Source organism: Lolium rigidum, chromosome 4, assembly GCF_022539505.1.
Source record: "Lolium rigidum isolate FL_2022 chromosome 4, APGP_CSIRO_Lrig_0.1, whole genome shotgun sequence".
Classification (NCBI taxonomy): domain Eukaryota; kingdom Viridiplantae; phylum Streptophyta; class Magnoliopsida; order Poales; family Poaceae; genus Lolium; species Lolium rigidum.
Window position 1 is genome coordinate 225,026,872 of NC_061511.1, and position 19,305 is coordinate 225,046,176.

At 42.3% G+C, this 19,305-nt stretch overlaps 1 protein-coding gene across 1 annotated transcript; it reads left to right on the forward strand.

Annotated features, from left to right (window-relative positions):
- Window positions 1–9,279: 9,279 nt before the first annotated feature.
- Window positions 9,280–16,501, forward strand: LOC124707157 (dynamin-related protein 5A). Its single transcript, XM_047238821.1, has 16 exons — window positions 9,280–9,480; window positions 9,882–9,945; window positions 10,029–10,133; window positions 10,366–10,467; window positions 10,902–10,952; window positions 11,051–11,112; window positions 11,373–11,463; window positions 11,877–11,941; window positions 12,344–12,538; window positions 12,611–12,730; window positions 13,146–13,216; window positions 13,953–14,178; window positions 14,392–14,442; window positions 14,948–15,176; window positions 15,470–15,609; window positions 16,092–16,501. Exons 1-16 carry the CDS (start codon window positions 9,352–9,354, stop codon window positions 16,218–16,220), a joined length of 1,830 nt encoding a protein of 609 aa, XP_047094777.1. The 5' UTR covers window positions 9,280–9,351; the 3' UTR covers window positions 16,221–16,501.
- The last annotated feature ends 2,804 nt before the right edge of the window (window positions 16,502–19,305 follow it).

Genomic DNA, 19,305 nt, shown 5'->3' on the forward strand with positions numbered 1-19,305 from the left:
TCTCTCCTCCCAGGGGATTTCTCGCGCGGGGTAGCAACGATTTGGTCGATTGTTGTTTCTCGCGGGAGGAAGGGGACGACCCTAGGTAGGACGTACCAACCAACCATCTCACCACCTCTAGACATTTAATATAGTAGAGAACACGTTGGTATTTTACACGTACTACTCAAGGTGTGGCCACCCGAGGTGCAGCTGCCTAAGACGCCGGCGGCGGCGGCCAACGGCCAGCACGCAGCGCAGAGAAGCCTACCGGCGCAATTGCAATCTCCCCGCGGAGCTCGACGGGGAGATTTGGGCGCAGTATGAGGCAGAGACGCACGGGGTAGTGTGGGGGTGGTCGCCGAGCAGGGAGGCGGCGGCGGCGGAGGAACTACGGAAGTACGCGGCAGATTGGGTCAATGGTAGTAAACGATGACGCAGAGGCATTGCAGTGGAGGTTCTTTCTTCTCCCATCTCGTATTGTGCAGTTGGAGTAGTGGGTGCGTGGTACAAACCGTCCGATATTTTTTTTCTCTCCTCCCAGGGGATTTCTCGCGCGGGGTAGCAACGATTTGGTCGATTGTTGTTTCTCGCGGGAGGAAGGGGACGACCCTAGGTAGGACGTACCAACCAACCATCTCACCACCTCTAGACATTTAATATAGTAGAGATTTTGAGTTTGGACCGACCATGCTTAGAATGAACTCGCGAACCTGATTTTAAAAAAGGGAACAAGTCAAGCTATCATATCGCACGTAATATTTCTTTTTCAAAAATATAGAGGCGCCATATTTTTATAGAAGATCTTTCCAATTTAGATGTTATAGATTTGGTCTATATTTGTATGTATTTATACACTAAAATATGTCTAAGTATATTTGTATCTAGACAAATCTACGACAAGTAATTTGGGATAGAGAGGATGTAATTTTAACGCTCAGGCATACCATATTTTTGTAGAAGACAAAAGTTTAAGTATAATATGACTACAACTTTGCGAACAAAGAACGGGTATGAACTCTACATCGGGCAAGTCCGGGGCAAGTCCGAAGATACACACAAACGACTATGGCACGAAGATCAATAGCTCTGGTCGAACTCTCCTTGCCAACAAACCATTCACCGTTGAAGACCTAAAAGGTGACGACACGTAGATGGCAAGACTTGGTCGGTCCCGAGAAAGGCTTCGTCTTGGACAATCTTGGACAACGCCGAGCACCACAGGAGCGTCAGAACGTCCAAGGCGCATCTCCAAACATGAGGCTCCCAACATAGGAATGATGTCCAAGACACCGTCATCTGGCCATTCCAGCTCCTGAATCTAGGCTTTCGCATGGAGAAAACTACCAACGTAAGTGATAGCGAGAGTGATGCTAACATGCCTCGGCGACGCCTACAAAGAGGCAAACGACACTTCCGAGCGTCTTTACCACTAGCATGGACCGATGCCCGGTAAGACTTGTCCAAGTTGGCTCACAGTGCTGCTGCAACACCTTGTTGGTTGTTGCCGTAGTCTCCACCACCAACCGCATAGCCAAGAGCACACCATTCATCTTCCACCTCCCGCACGCGGAGAGACCGCATCCTTGGTACATAAACCACCTCCCACATAGAAGAGACTTGGCTGCAGCACTTGTAACCTTTGTCGCGAGATCTCTAGCTACGCGGGGACAACCACGACATGATCAACTTCATGGGCCGCAAGGCCTCTACCCGTGATGTTTCCTCCTCTAGGACCTTCACCATGCACCATTGCTCCACGTCTAGGACCTTCGCTGCACCTCCCAACCTCTGTCATGTTCCGCTCCTCCTCCTTCGGGACTCCGACCAGGCACCGCTGAGCTGTCTCGCCGTCATGCGTCGTACGATGTCGTATCACCTCCGCATGAAGAGAGCCAGGCAAGGCATGCCCACCCCACCCCGCGCCTTCGATTTCCGAGCACGGTCGCCACTTCCAGTGTTGTTGGTAACATTGGTCGGGGCTTTTTTTGGCTAGATTTTGGGGCCTCTGGGCCTTCTCGTGTGAGCAGGCCTAGAATAGACGGTTCATGACATGTAATCATAAGCTTGGAATCAAGAAATCTCAGATACTCTATTTACTTGAAATTGGGATATACTCAACTCAATTTGACATTTTCATTCTAGACGATGCGAGATTTTACAAATTTAAAATTGGGCGCTCTAAGAGATTATCTTACCAGACATATCAATTACCATCACTTAGTTCATTCGAGTCATGATGTATAAGTTGTTAAAGACCAAATTTGTGGCGCATCACAACTTTCATGTGTTTGGTGTTTTTTCTTTAACATGAAACACTCTTATTCCATTAAGACACGGCTAAATTGTTGGTCACCACAGAGATTGTGGAATTAGAGTAGCATGTAGTCCACATAGAATGGTCTCCGTGTGCTACACCTACACCCAAAATCGCTAGCTCATTAGCAGGCTTATTACAAATTCTAGAAGCGGACACAACATAAGCATTAATAAAATTCATGCAAACTCTGAACTTCATATCCCCAATTAGGACTCCGATTGGTGCCAAATCATAGCCTGCTTGAGGTTCATGGAATCTGTCTTGAAGATGACCCTCCCTACTCCACATTGCTCGACACCTAGCATGGCATCCAACAGAGCCGTAGCTTCTGCATGTAAAGGGTTGGATATCGACAATAGAAGCTTGTTTGGTTTCTCGCAAAGTCGTTTCCCGGCTCCATGGATGCAATAATTGTGGGTTTGAAGGCAACCATTTTCTGCTTTGTTGCTCGCATGAACCTTAAAGAATCGTCGGGACAAGCCCTCTAGGCATGTTCGATTCATCCGTTGTCGCTGGGACAGGCGCTAGCGGGCACAAATGTATGGAAGCCGGTCTCTAGGGGGAATGCGCGGGGCATAGGGAGATGGCGGGAGGGGGAAATTGGCCGGCTGGTATGGCACGAAAAGTAGGCTCACCGCCCCCCATAGTGGGTACCTCAGTTGGAGAAGACACCATTCCCCATTTTCCATCTAAGATGGTGAATCAGCAGCGACAATTTATATCTATAGCACCGACATGTTGTACTAGGCAGATCTGCCTCACCGACTATGTCACCCTCTAATCTCGTGTCCCCTCGGCGGCGGGGTTCGCAAATTAGTAGCAGCGGCGACCTCACTTCGTGTCGAGCACCATCTTTTCACCGTCATCTCCGTCGACGACCATGGTGTCGCTTCAAGCAATGATGTAAGCACCTCTAACCCTCTTCCGAACGAAACCATTCGAACTTAATCTGATTTTGCCGTTAGTTAGCTGAAGTTTTCGTTCTTTGTATGCAACACCAAATAAATTAGGATGAGAATCAGAAGCTTTTCATTCAGGTGGTTGCGCTCATAGGTGTGATCCATGTCTGGATGTTTGTGATCCTAGAGTGAGTAGTTTGTCGCAATGCTAGACGATTAGTTTAATTTCATTTTTGTTACCCTTGCTTTTTGTAAGTCATTTGATGTTTTTCTTGAGCCGATAAGGTCAGGAACACGGGTGTCCCCTGCCTGTATGGATGCTCGTTATCTTCTCTGGTATCTTTGGAATTTTCCTCGGCAGGTGATATCGGCAGGGATACGGTTAAGCTATACCCGTATCGCCTCTTGTTAAACCCTTTGACTCCAATTTTGTTTTCTCGTCAAGTGATACTGGCAGGCATACATGCAGCCCTACCCGTGGGGCCACTCGATAGACTTTCAGACGTTTCTTCATGTTTTCATATGGTTGTTGGAAAAAAAGTGCACTGGAAGTCGGTAACTCCGATACGGGCAGGCCATACGGGAAGAACCCACCCGCTGTTACGAAAGTTTTACCGACCTTTCAGTTTTGGAAATTTCTATCGTGGACACCAATACAGGCACACAGTACGGGTAGCCGCCCGTATCGATGGTCGTTAAGGTGCCCGATTCTGCCAGATTTTGGTGTTTCGTGTTCTCATGTTTTTGGATTCTTTTCTAACCGGCTTAAAGGCCAATATTACAAGTTTTTTTACTCCTAACCCCACATATATTCTCCAAAACCTTGGTCTCAACTTTTGTAAAACAGATCTAATCCACCTTGATTCTTCTCCTACCTCGAGCAAGGGAACATGGACATATCATAGGGATAGAACTACGCCGTCCACCGCATGGAAGAGATGAAGCATCCGAAGAAGGAACATGAAGAACAATTCCTTCGGATGCTTGAGCCAATGGAAGAGATCAGGTTCAGAAACATCATTGAAGAGGGGTGCAAGGTGTAGGAGATGATCACTCACGTTCCTTTGCATGAAGAAAAAAATAGTAACGGTAAGCTTAACCAAGATGAGTCCTTTCTGGAGCAAGCAATTCTTGAGAAAAAGGAGATGCAAGCCTCTCTTGATTCTCTCAATCAATGCATCAAGAAAGTAGAGGCGTACGCTCCTGGATCTCCAAGGCACCTCAGTCTCCTGAGGCGCTATCTCGATTTGATGGAAGAGAAGAGCACAAAGGGGATGGAAGCTAAACTTGACGTGTGCCTTCGGGCCATTGATACTGAGAGGAAGTCAATTGAGATATTAAAAGCTCAAGTCAACTATATTGATACACTCAATCGACAGTATAAGATCCATATCTCCATCCTCACCGCAACCTCAAAGCCAAACTTTACCAAGATGCTCCATAATAGAAGACTTCAACAGGGTACCAAATAATCCCGTCTGGCTTGATTCTAAGCTTGGTGAGATCATTAAAGCCTTGTAATCCATCTTACAGTTTTAACATGTTTACTTTCCCGCATGCATATTATTACCTCCATTCCAAGGCTTAAGGCCTATTTTTTTTCAGAAAGTCAAAGTAAAGTTTGACCAAACTTTCAGAAGAATTTATGAACAAATATGATATTTTGTAGGTACCATATGAAAATATATTTCATTATCTATCTAATGATATTGGTTTTGTACTTTTCATGTTAATGATTTTTGATAAAAACTTAGTCAAACTTAACATAGTTTGATTTTCTGAAAAAAATTATAGGCCTTAAGCCTTGGGATGGAGGTAGTATTTATTTCCAAATTTTGCATGATAAGTTGCAACTTTAGCTCCCTTGGAGAAGGAAAGAATTATATCCTATGGATTTACAAGATTATATTATATTTGAAGCGTTGCACTTGTGGTTATTTTTATTAGATGTATGAATTAGGATGAGATCTATTAAATTTGTACTTTATGATGATTTAGGATTCTTCGCATTGTTAGTACCAATAGGAAATATGAAGAACTTAATTTGATAGTATGTTATAGATCATTGGTTTGATTCCAATAGAACTAATAAAAATGAAGTTAAGCAAATAAAAAAATGGGACTTTCAATTATTATAGTTGAGTACAAGCTGAGGTAGATACTCAAACCATAAAGCGTGAATTACTTAATATTCTATATGGGATTTGTCATAAAAGTTCTTAATCTATTTCGAGCCTTCTGAGGGAATTGAAAGTATGTCTAGTTCTTCTTACATGGGCAAAATCAAAATCGTGAGAAGATTAAATACACATGTATGACGGTGAGAAGACTTGAAAATGATATCTTCAAACTCTAAACCCATACGGATGTACGAAGTCTCAAGTATGTTTGAGATCGCCTCGCAAAACTCGTTCGGTTGAACTAAAAATGCTCTAGATCATGTTACAACATAATTTTCTTATAAACAATTGGTATTGAGGTGTGAAGCCTTTTAAGTCAATTAATATGTGTAAGTGTGATAGAACCGAATCGGTTCTATTTCTTTTATGCTGCTCAATTGTTGCAATGCCTCGTTTATTTTATCGACTCACACTTCCTGAACATGATGACCTTATCCATTAAGCTGATATCTTGCTCGGAGACGAGCAAGAGTCTAAGCTTGGGGATGTTGATGATTCCAATTGCACTAGGATTAGGATTTTCGTAATTTATCGCACTTGTGCATACTACCGCCTTCGACATAGTATTAGTTGTAGTTAAGGATAAGACCTCTAATCATCAGTTTGGTCTAGTTTCTATTTACGATGACCCCTATCACCATCAAACCGCTGAGATCTGGGAGCAGTTTGCAAAATTTGTGTATGATAATGACAATCTGATAAATGCTATGCTATGTATCAGAGACATGAACAATCTTATGTATGCCTATGATAAATGCTCCACTAATATTAATCGTAATTGCATGAATCAGTTCCGTACTATTGAAAAATGGTGGCTTGTTTGATATTGGTTTCTATGGTTCAGCCTATACTTGGATGAATAGAAGGTTTTCATCCAAACCGATTTTCTAGAGGCTGGATAGACGTTTACTTAACCAGGACTGGTGTGGTTCCTATCATATTTGAAATGTTATGCTAGTGCAAGTTGTGACACTAACTTAGAAAATTGGAAATCTCACACTGATGAAAACATTAAGTTGAAATAAGCACGGTTAGATATAGAAGTTGCATTCAATACACTGTCATTTAAATCTACATTTACAGTTTGGCTGAAAAAGTTCGATTTTCAGCTGAGTGTGTTTTCTAGTGTACATAACTATGTGAAATTCTAGTTGACCAAACAAATGTCACTCTGAACACAAGAAAAAATTCTCACTCCACTGCCACACATATACTTCAAAATTGTCATGTAATAATATAACAATGTCAAATTAGGCGACATTAACGATTTGCAAATAAAGTACGGATCTAAATGATCCAGTCTATTGACAAAACTTTTCCCACAATCAAGTATGATTAATACCCCCTATGTAATATGGTGTTATGCTTAGTAACAAATGTAACTAGATTATTTTTACCCTAGTGCAAGTGGGAGACTATTAAAAACACCGTCCTAGAGGTAAATAATAAATATTATTTATTATTAGATCTCATTAGTTCATTATAAGTTTTATGCTATTTGACGAGTCCAAATTGTACCACTAGTTACATTAGGATTTTCCTATTTTATCGCTCTTGTGCGCACCTTTCTATGCTTTTTTTTGTCAGGATCCCGAAACCTTAAGAAACAAAGGGAACACCTTAAAGTTATTATTTCTGAAGATAAAATTGCCAAACTGAAACTGCATAAGTGCTCTAAACATTTATTCATGTGTCTGGGTGAAAAACCATCAAGAAGACGAGGGCTATGGACTTTAACGAGCAACGATACGAGCATGATCTCCTCCCGTATCAGTGCCCGTATCGTGTGTCGGCAGATTCGCCTTGTTAAATACCTTCACCCCTGCAGACGGATCAGAGATCCAACACACAAAAACACTAAAAGATGCGAAAACTTGACCTCCGGGAGAGATCCAGAGGGGGAACTAGCAGAGGGCATCGATCCGTGCAACTACGAAGATTCTTGGAGGTTGAAGCACCGTCTTCAGCATCACCACCATCATCACCACCGCCGTCATCAACATCTACATCCATGTCACCTCCATTCTTGTTGTAATCCCTAGATCTCATTGTGGATTTGCAGAAGTATTTATCCATCTGTTTGTGTACCATGCATATTATTATGCTGATGTTGATTACCTCCATGAGTGAGTAGTTTGCTCTATTCTTGAGGAGATGGAGAAACTCTAGCAACATTATGATATGAAATAAATATGATCCATTCCTTAATTTATGATTGTACGTATTAGTTGTCTCTCTTGATCTCGTGTGAAGTCGACCAAAGAAGAATTGCCTTCGAGACGAGAGAGGCAATTCTCTTGGGTAGAAGGTGTTGTTTAAGGTGATAAGTGATATGTCGCATCGGATGTTTATTTTACCTATTCAAGGGGGTATGAAGAGACTCACTAAACCTAACTATAACCACGGGAAACCCTTACTTATAGTCGGATTGAAGTGTCTAACTATTAATCGGTATGGTGGTTATGAGGGATGAGGAGTTGATGGCTGATGAACACTCATCTCTACTCATGCATACACATGAATTAAGGAAGGGATAGATTATCGTAATTATGATCAATACCATGCTATCGGTGTATCCACCACACTCTCAGAACTTTTTAGCCTATTGCAGTTTTCATCTTAAAACCTTCATAATACATCCCCTAGGTAGGAATATCTAGTTCTCTAACATTTAGTTTACACAAGCACAAACACAAACACAAACACAAACACTCTTAAAAACACTCTTACTTGCATTAGTAGTTTTCACATAAGTATACTTTATTAATGGTAATTAGGAGCATTAAGACCTCTTGCAATCTAGATTTTATTGGTTCGATACTCTTATTTTTGAAACTAGCTACAAAGAACGGTGCACTTAGAGTCATCACCATGAGCTATAACTGTATAATCAGAAACGTTGATACATGTGCGATATGTAAACAAGCCATAGTGCCTAGTGAGCATATATATGTGCGAACTAGCTCATTGGTAATCCGATGATCGACGTTTCCTGATCATAGACATTTATGTCAATTGACAATGAGATATATCATTAGGTGAATGATATGATGGACATACCCAAAATAACTACCGTAACACGATTAAGTCACTAAGTTTATCTTGCGATAATTATGAAAGCGTAGTAACATACTCCTTAGACCGTGAGATCATATCTAATCACTATCACCAGAGGCTATTTTTAGGCGAAATTCTCTAGAATCTCATCTACAATCCAAGCAAAATCTCAAGATTTTTTCTTTGGGCAGCATCCTTTGCAGCAACACCGCAAGTTTAAACCCTGTCTTCTTTATTGATTCCAGCAATTTTTCCACGACGATGGCAACACTAGGCGAAAATGATCAAAGCCGATCTATGGGGATGAGAAGACAAACTATTCAATTTTAGATCCTAGCAAGACCTCTTAACTTCTCTGCATGCCATCCTTGGCTCATCAGGAAAAAAAACGATCTTCTAGATCGGAGCCGCGTAGTTTGTGTCGGAACTTAGCTCATAACAACCCTACTTGTACAATGCTTCTGATTTGAATGAAAAGTTGTAGGGTGCTTTGCTACAGAATGAGTTGTCTACGGTTCGACCAAGTTTTACTAAGGAGTGAAGTATGACAAAAAAATCGAACCATACTTTGAAATTCCAGTTTAGATTTAGCAAGCAGATCCACAAGTTCAAATTCGAACCGAACAACCGGTGAAGGCACGAGCGAGGGGTCTATTGGGTATTTCGCGAGCAGGGGACGCTCCGTTTCTTCTCCACGAAGCACGCCCTCTCCAAAATCCAAATCCAAACCAACTCTCTACTACGCGCACACGTCCGAAACACCGCCAGACCAGACCACCACGACCATACAGCTCCAGGCTCCAGCCCGACCGACTAGACGCACGCGGCTCCGCAGTCGCCGTCGTCTCCTCCTCCCCCCGCCCACCTCGATCCCGCCCACCGCCTCCCGATCCGGGCAGATCTCGCGCCGGCGGCCATGGAGAACCTGATCTCGCTCGTCAACAAGCTGCAGCGGGCCTGCACCGCCCTCGGCGACCACGGCGACGAGAGCGCCCTCCCCACCCTCTGGGACTCGCTGCCCTCCATCGCCGTCGTCGGAGGCCAGGTGCGTGCCCCATTCCCTTCAACCTCCCTCGCTCGGATCTGGTGCTGGATCTCGCGAGCTGCTGGTAGAGCCGCGCGATTCTAGTTGCGGAGATGCGGTTTAGCTGCTTGGATCTGCGACTACCGTAGCTAGAATTCGGCCGCTCCTACTACTTTTTTCGAATCTCTTAGTTTCATTGTGCCTAGCTAGCTTGCCCACATGACCAGCAATTGAGTAGCCGCAAGCTAGATACTACTACTTGGGATCAACTAGAAGTGTAGGTGCGTGAGGTTCGCGCAAGGAGTTTCAATCAATTTGTGTGGACTCGGGCAGTTACCAGTAGTTCACGTTTATTTGTTGAGTACCCGAGTGGGCATATGGTTCTGTATTTTGACGTCTGAACTCCTCTGATCATTTGACAGAGTTCGGGCAAATCTTCAGTGCTGGAGAGCGTTGTTGGGAAGGATTTCCTACCCAGGGGTTCAGGTACGGTTATTCAAGCAACAGCTCGTAACGTTTGGGGTGCTATGAGTATGTTTCTTAATTTTTTGTTTGAATGTGTTCTGCAGGCATTGTCACCCGTCGCCCCCTGGTTCTGCAGCTACATAGGATTGATGGAACTAGAGAGTATGCGGAGTTCTTGCATCAACCCAGGAAAAGATACACAGATTTCGGTAATTCTCTTCTTATTTTCAAGCTTTCTGATGCTGATAATAGGATTAAATGCATGGCCAAGGAGCCATCATCGTAGTATTGAACTATACGTTGGCATGTGTGGAATGCAATTGAGTATGTGAGCCTTGCAATTGTTGACATAATTCTCTGTCTAGTGCTATTTTCTGTTCATTTTAGGGTTTAGCTTATCTCGATGCTACTCAGCACATGATGACATTTGTATCGTTGCAGCCGAAGTGAGGAAGGAGATAGCTGATGAAACTGACAGAGAAACCGGTCGTTCCAAGGGAATATCATCTGTCCCCATCCATTTAAGCATATTTTCTCCAAATGGTAAGATATGCAGATCCCAATGCTGGTAAAATGTCTGTACTGTTGCGGAGTGTTTAATGGTGCTATTTCACTGCTTCATCAATATCAAAAACAGTCATGTATCTCCATTCCTGAATTTCAAAAACTTGTTGCTTGCTGATGGTGTTGTGATTTACTTTGAGATTACCTTTTGATTACGGGCTCATCTCTTTCATTGATAGGATAGCCATACTGTATCCGTCCCTTTTGAATTTTCTTGTATTGTTTGTTCACTTTATTTTTGTCGTGTCGTAACACTTTTAATCACTGCAGTTGTTCACTTTATCAATATCAAACAGTCATGTATCTCTTCAATTGATAAGATAGCCATACTGTTTCTGTCCCTTGTTTTTGAATTTTCTTATATTGTTTGTTCATTTTTTTTTGTCGCTTCGTAACACTTTTAATCATTGCAGTTGTGAATCTGACTCTTATTGATCTTCCTGGGCTTACTAAAATTGCTGTTGGTAAGTGGCTATAACTTATGATTTATGAGCTATCGTTCTATTATTGTTCATGTTTAATTGTTCATTAATTAATTTGCTATTGGCATTATGCTTCTCAGATGGTCAGTCGGACAATATTGTTCAGGAAATTGAAAACATGGTTCGAGCATTCATCGAAAAGGTATTTTGCTGTAGCATGCTTAAATGTTGCACATTAATATTTATTCATCATCATTGCTAACCCTGTTTGTTTTCACTGTATAAGAGGGTGCTTTATTTGCTTATATGTACACATTTACAAGTACTTTTATTATGCATATTGGTTTAACATGCTCTGTTATCAGTCATATAGTAGCAGTTTTGAGCTAGAATTGTCATATCATGAACTGTACAATGTTGCATAACTTAATGCTAACAGAAACTGCTTTGGTGTTTTTTCAGCCCAACTGTATCATTCTTGCTGTTTCTCCGGCCAATCAGGATCTTGCAACTTCTGATGCAATCAAGATTTCACGAGAAGTTGACCCAAAAGGTATGCCTTTGTTGCTGTCGTTTCAATAAATGGCGTGTCCGGTTATGTGGCTAAAGTCATTATGTTTGCTATCACTAATGTCTCGTAAATCTTAATAATCCCAGATTCTTTATTTTAAGAATGTTAGTAGGCTTCATAATGATGTTAACTTGACCTTATTTATTGGACCAAAAGGAGACATAAAGATAGCTACTGTTAGCACCTAAACTTCGTAGTCTTATCTTTGTGGATATCCATCATATTATATTGACAATCGTTATTTTGTTTGTCATGCTGGAATTTCTTGTAAATGCTATTTTGCGTTAACGATGAAAAGGCAAACTCACTGATAGTAATTGCGTTTAATTTCACCTACCTTTGCTCTTGGTAATTTCAATCTTTTATGAGCTTGTACTTACTTTTTGTTGATTCAGGTGAAAGAACATTCGGTGTGCTCACAAAAATCGATCTAATGGACAAGGGTACCGATGCTGTTGATGTAAGTTCAGATCATTTAACAACCAAGTGCTAAACACTTGCAGCTTTTTTATAGTTAAGCTATCTTCCTTACTGTGCTGTCGAGTAGGTGTTCGATATTCTACTGACCAACCAAGCTTGTTACTACTATCTATCTTTGTTAACTATCCATCTTAAGAACTGTATGGCCACCTTTTTCTGTATGACTAATATATGAGCTAATGCTATTAATCCCATGTATTTTGAAACTTATTATGTATGCCTCAACCCTAACTTGATGTTTGTACAAACTCATTTTTACCAACCCCAGCATTCTTCCAACTGTAAACAGATAACATACAGTGTATATCATTGTTTTCCTAGTCTGTTTGTTGACCATCTTAGATTTTTGCGAACCAGATCTTCTTACCGAGTTTATGTGCAGATACTGGAAGGAAGATCTTACCGTCTCCAATTTCCATGGATTGGTGTTGTCAATCGATCTCAGCAAGATATCAACAAGAGTGTGGACATGATTGCTGCTAGGCGTAGAGAGCGTGAATATTTTGCTAACACACCAGAATACAAACATCTTGCTCACAGGATGGGATCAGAACACTTGGCAAAGAGTCTCTCAAAGGTATGGCCTTTCCTCTTTAATATAGAGTATGTGTTATGCTGTTTCGCTCTTTGACTTTCTTTTTTTGTGCAGCATTTGGAATCTGTTATTAAATCAAGAATCCCAGGTCTCCAGTCTCTTATAACAAAGACTATTGCTGAGCTGGAAACAGAACTTAATCGTCTTGGAAAGCCCATTGCTAATGATGCTGGAGTAAGTGTGGAGTTTGCTCATTCTATAATCAGAACCCAGTAATTGGCTAGAAGTAAACATACTTCCGATAAATTCTTGTGCATGGTTATTGTTCATCCTTCTAGAAGTTCTTAGTTCGGTTTGTTGCATATGGGACTGTGTTTTACAGTTTATGCTGCTTGGAGCAAAGTAATGAATCTCATCTCTTGATTTTCACCTACCATTCTACTAAGCCATATTTCTGTGTCATGCCTTTTTAAAATCCTGTTTATCTTCTTCTAGTTTTAGAAGTTATGCCATATGAACTGGTGTTCTTTTCGTTGTAATGTGTGGATTTTAGTGCTCATTTCCTTTTTCCTAGCATGAAGCATTCTCATGCTTTGCCTCTCAATAAACTTGCATACATGATGATAACAACATATTTTGTGACATGCAGGGAAAGTTGTACACGATTATGGAAATATGCCGCATGTTTGATGGCATCTACAAAGAGCATCTGGATGGAGTGTATGTGTCAAATGGAAAATTTATTTTTCTCAGTTTTTTTTAATGTCATGCTTGCTATAGCCTATAGGTAGCATGCCTTTCTGTAGTTTTGAATGGTTAATTGTTTTATCTTCTCTGATCTGCTTAGGCATTCTAATACTAGTAAGATTCTAATCCTGTTGAATAATTTGGTGTTGTGGTATTTACGTGTATATGGTAATGCAAGTCAAGTTTTTATTTTTGGAACAGTAGGAATGCTATTTTAGTATCTTGGGTAGTAGAGATTCCTTGTTCTTGTATTTTTATACAGAAAATACATACTGCTCGGTTTCTCTTTAATGAACTTATTGTATGACGTGGGTTGATCAGGCTTAGATGTACAATTGCCACAGCCTTTTTTTTTTCATATGAAAGGAACCATGCAATTAAGCATGGTGAATACAGGACAGATACCATACTCACTACTATGTGTAGCTGGTCTAGCATGATTATGTTACCAGCCAATTGTATGCTGTTTTTACCTTAATTATTCTCACTGATGTTGAAATAACCAATATCTTTTTGGCACGACCCTTGAACTGCTTTGCTAAATGAGCAACTGGCTAGTTGCTGTTACTGTGTCCCATGTCAAAATGTCATGCACATTCTCAGTCCTTTCCGTTATCTGCAACATCGCTCATGTGCTTGTTATTCTGTGAGACCACTATACTATTTGCTTTTCTAATCATGGTCACCAATCCAATGTTATTTTACCCAGGCGCCCTGGTGGTGAGAAAATTTACCATGTCTTCGACAATCAATTTCCTGTGGCAATTAAGCGGTTGCAGTTTGAGAAGCAACTGTCAATGGAAAATGTGAGGAAGCTTATAACAGAAGCTGATGGGTACCAGCCTCACTTGATAGCTCCAGAGCAAGGATATCGACGCCTCATAGAATCTTGTCTTGTTAGTATCAGAGGTCCAGCTGAGGCAGCTGTTGACACGGTATGCTGACTCTTAACTTAATCTGCTCAATAAAAGCTTCCAGCAACTTTTTTTTATCACCGTGTCCACTCAACATTTAGCTTGTTACTTCCTCCGTCCAGAAATAAGTGACTTGGATTTGTCTAGATTCACTTGTATGTACTCGCGGATGGAGGGAATACTTGGCAGCACTTAATTTTTTCAGACTGAGTTTTTTTTTTGCCACATTGGCAGGTCCATGGAATCCTCAAGGAACTAGTACACAAGGCTATGGCTGAAACACATGTATGTCTTCCTACTCCTTCCTAATAAGTTCTCTTAAGCTATTTGTGTGATGCAGTTATAATATTTTCTATAAACTAGAGCTGATTGCTCTCTGGTGGTGTTGAGTAATTAACCTGGTTATTTTAGGATGAAATATATATTAATAAATAAGAATAAGATTAGCTCTTTATCTTACATATGGGGCGATATGTGGGACATGGCTTGCATCAGATAGGTCTTCTTTTATTGATATGAATTTAGATTTTTTCCCAACCTTTGAGATTGTAGGTAGAGAGAAGTGGGTTTCAAAATGTAGTCTAATTAAATAATACTGCCTCTGTTCCAAATTAGTTGTTGCAACTTTTTTTTTTTCCAAAATGAGCGAACCTACACATTTAAATCTGTCTAGATACATGCGTATCTAGACCAAATCTGACAAAAGCTGTGACAACTAATTTTTTGAATGGAGGTAGTAATTAGCCACTCTGTTAAATGCTCACGAAAATGTTCAACTACCTTTCTACAGGAGCTCAAGCAGTTTCCCACTCTTCGCGTGGAAGTTGGCAATGCAGCTTTTGAGTCGTTGGAAAGAATGAGGGACGAAAGCAAGAAGAATACATTAAAGCTAGTTGATATGGAAACGAGTTACTTAACTGTAGATTTCTTCAGGAAGCTTCCTCAGGATGTTGAGAAGGGTGGAAATCCAAGCCACTCTATTTTTGATAGATATAATGATTCTTATCTAAGAAGAATTGGTAAGGCATCATCTATCTTTTAGTTACTATAAATTGTACCCTACCGTTACTGCTCAAACAGCTATTATATTTTCTTAACGTTAAGATATTAGTTTATCAAGTGTTACAACCTTTTAGAAAGATGTACCAAAGCTACTTAATCTTGTGTAAGTTTTTCTTATTAATTTAGAGATTGAACCAGCTAAATTTTCCATAATCCTCCACAATAATCTAACCTGCTATTCTCTCTATTTAGTACATTCTGTATTGCTTGATAGTTTATGTTTTTATTTGTCTTTACTACTCTACCTCAGGTTCAACTGTTCTGGCATATGTTAACATGGTATGTTCAACATTGAGGAACTCCATCCCTAAATCCATTGTCTACTGCCAAGTCCGTGAGGCGAAGCGCTCACTGCTCGACCACTTCTTTACTGAACTTGGAGCAAGAGAGGTAATATTTCTTTAACACGCCAAAGTCCTTTTGAGTCACCTTGTTACTATATATACTTGATCAAGGGTTCTGTTACCCCCGAGTATTTGTTCATAAAGGAGTTATTTCTGTTACGCCAAAGTCCTTTCTGTTTCATAAAGGTGGTAAAGAGAAATTCTGTTTTGTTGAATTGTGTACTTAAGGAGACTCCTAATATGTAGATTTGAGGTCAATTTTGAATTCAGTTTCTGTCATGTTCATGCATGTTACCTTGTATCTGTCTATGTATCTTCCACTATTTGTTTCCAATAAACTAATCAATGAGGCGTATAAGAGTCATGGGGGTTATTCATGTTTATGCATGTTACCCTTGTTTCTGTTTTTACCTTGAACTAGTATTTTGCCAGCCAAATATACTATTATGCGTCCAAGAGTCATGAGACTAATAATATTTTCCTAGAAGGGCCCAAGGATATCAATAATTAACACTAATCTGTATGCAGATAAGACAACTTTCGAAGCTCCTCGATGAGGACCCTGCGGTGATGGAACGGAGGACAAACCTTGCAAAGAGGCTTGAGCTATACCGGAGTGCCCAATCAGAAATCGACGCGGTTGCATGGTCCAAATAGTTTTGGTCAAGACTTGTCTTGCTCTAATGTGTCGACCTTTGCTCCTTGTTTGGTGACATCTCTCCCCTATCTTGGGGGCATATATAGCTGATTCTTTCTTCCGTTCTAGGTTGTTCTTAGATCACAGCAGCTTGAAGGTGTGTCACGTGGGTTGTGATTTTGTTCCTTGTGCTTGAGGATCCTAGGGGACACCTTTTCTGCTGTACATCCTCTGTATCACGAATGAGTTGCATTTTGCCAGTATATTTTCTATAATGCAAGTTCAGTCTTATGTTTGGTCCTCTTGACTATCTACACATCACTCATGTGTGTTGACGCTGAATTTTGACTCACGGACTTCAGCGTTTTTCCAAATCATCTTGTCATTCTTGTCACAGACTTGAGTTGGTGCTGTTATGAATGGAGGGAGTAATTTTGTAGCCTGAACTCTGACGACCGGATTGAACCATCTGGATCGTGAACACGGTCATCAGGAAGATGGAGTCGTCGAGAAGAAAGTCAGACGTTGTATGTATTATCTGGTTCTGCGGTGCCGTTCTGCTCCTGGGCTCAGCTGCTCTCCTCCAATGACTTTTGCAGCCACAGCAAGCCTACTGGTAAGGCCTAGGCGAGTAGGATGTAGTGGAGTCTGAATCTTTGCTGCGAGCACGAGTAGGAAACCAAGAGCTCTTGCCTTGATCATACCCTTCTCTGTCGCAGAGTAGACCTTCACGTCCGTCAGGCACCGCTTGTGTCCCCCTTTCTGGGAGAATGGACGGATGAATGTGGCTCTCCTGGAACTGGGCTGTCCTCTCGTAAAGTAAAACAACTCTCAGAAGTTTGGTACAGTACTCCAATCTAATCCCAGTCTGCAGTTTGGCTCAGCCGCCGTAACACCACCCTTGGCCAATCCTCCAAAGCTTTCGCCGCAGGCGTCCTCCTCATCCTCCCCACCAGCGGATGGATTTGGCTGGAGCGATCTCTTCTTGGTAAGGAAACCCTACCTTCGTCGGACCTGATCTTCGTGTTATCGTGCAACCCTGGAGCTGGAGGATCTCTCGCGCTCAAGGTCAGACCTGACCCCTTGTCATTGCATTGCATTACATAGTGCGGGCCGGGCGTCAGTCATCTTCAACTGTATTCTGAATTTCTCATGTCTATAACCCTAATTTTTTCACTGGTATTAGTTTGATATAATATACTGCCAAGAGCAGCCATTTTACCAATTCAGTGTAAAAATAAAAATCTGGTTTGGTTACGCGGGTGCAAATGGAAATGGTTTGGCACCGCTGCAAAGAGTCAACGCACATGCACAAGTGCATGTTCCATCGCAGTCTCGCTTTCCCGGACGACGCCACACTTATGTTCATACAACACCTGCAAGACCGGTTCAGAGGCTCCATGCATGTTGGCCACTACGTTGCGCTGTCGGCGGAGCGCGACCGGAACCACGGCGAGTTCGCTGACAATAGACGACGGAGGACGCGGACATGGCACTGATTCTTGACTGCTACAGTGCTACTCCGTACTTCGTCGCTGTAGTGAGAATGGTGCTCAGCACGATGACTTCAGCGAGGGGTGCCTCCTAACTCGTAACTCGTAAGTACCCTTTTCTGTAAAGAAAAAGAGGCACCACACCCGCCGGGGTGCCTCCTGCCGGGTCTCGCCGACGATGGCAGGGTGCTCAACCTCCAGGACGTGTTCCGGCACTTCGCCTTTGAGGCTTCAACACCATCTGCCAGATCTCCGTCGGGCTGTACCCGGACTGCCCCGAGCTCGACGTGTCCATGTCGGAGCTCACCGGTGGATTCGGCAATCGGCACCGCATTCTCAGGAAGTCCATCCGCCTTGTCGACGAGCTCGTGGTGGCCATGCATGATACGGGAGGGCCGAAAGCTGGATGTCGCCGGTAGACACGACCTCCTGTCCCGCTATTTCGTCACGAGCTAGCGCCGACCACGTCCGAGCGCCTTCCTAGCCAGCGCTGGCAAGATGAGCCAATGTCCTATCCGTGTGATTGGCGATTTTAGTTTCAGCGGTTTTGTAGGTTTTGATGGTTCAGCGTGTCTAAACCGCACCGGCCCTCTAACAAGAGCTAAATAGACCCTAGGTATAACAACTTGCACCTCATGTGCAGATTAGTACATTAAGTTAAAAATTGTGAAAACGCAGTACAACAAGTTGCATGTCCGGATCAAATTAGTCCTAGCCTATCGGGATGTGCCATGTGTAATGCCACGATGGGGGTGGACAAACCGCTCTTGCCCATAGATTACGCAAAAAAAAACCCTACCTATTTTAAGCATCCCGTTGACTCGTTGAGGTTCTCGTTATGTTTAGTCAACATAACCGAAAGCATCTAAAAAAAAAGAAAACAAAAGGGAATAGAACAACGCGGTGGCGGAATCCCCAATCCCCATCACCGAGTGACGGCGCGGCCCACCTCCTGGCCGCGCGGCCCTGTTGTGTGGCCCCTCGCGTCACCTCTTGACCTGCCCTTCCGCCTACATATAGTCTTCGTCGCGAAACCCCCAGTACCGAGAGCCACGATACGGAAAACCTTCCAGAGACGCCGCCGCCGCCAATCCCATCTCGGGGGATTCAGGAGATCGCCTCCGGCACCCTGCCGGAGAGGGGAATCATCTCCCGGAGGACTCTTCACCGCCATGGTCGCCTCCGGAGTGATGAGTGAGTAGTTCACCCCTGGACTATGGGTCCATAGCAGTAGCTAGATGGTCGTCTTCTCCTTATGTGCTTCATTGTCGGATCTTGTGAGCTGCCTAACATGATCAAGATCATCTATCTGTAATGCTATATGTTGTGTTTGTCGGGATCCGATGGATAGAGAATACCATGTTATGTTGATTATCAATCTATTACCTATGTGTTGTTTATGATCTTGCATGCTCTCCGTTATTAGTAGAGGCTCGGCCAAGTTTTTACTCTTAACTCCAAGAGGGAGTATTTATGCTCGATAGTGGGTTCATGCCTCCATTAAATCTGGGACAGTGACAGAAAGTTCTAAGGTTGTGGATGTGCTGTTGCCACTAGGGATAAAACATTGATGCTATGTCCGAGGATGTAGTTATTGAAAGGATCGTATGCC

Excerpts from the sequence above, each read along its gene's own strand:
- LOC124707157 (XM_047238821.1), top strand. The coding sequence starts at position 9,352 with ATGGAGAACCTGATCTCGCTCGTCAACAAGCTGCAGCGGGCCTGCACC. Across the intron at positions 15,177-15,469 it reads TTCTTATCTAAGAAGAATTG|GTTCAACTGTTCTGGCATAT; the intron begins GTAAGGCATCAT and ends ACTCTACCTCAG. Across the intron at positions 15,610-16,091 it reads CTGAACTTGGAGCAAGAGAG|ATAAGACAACTTTCGAAGCT; the intron begins GTAATATTTCTT and ends ATCTGTATGCAG.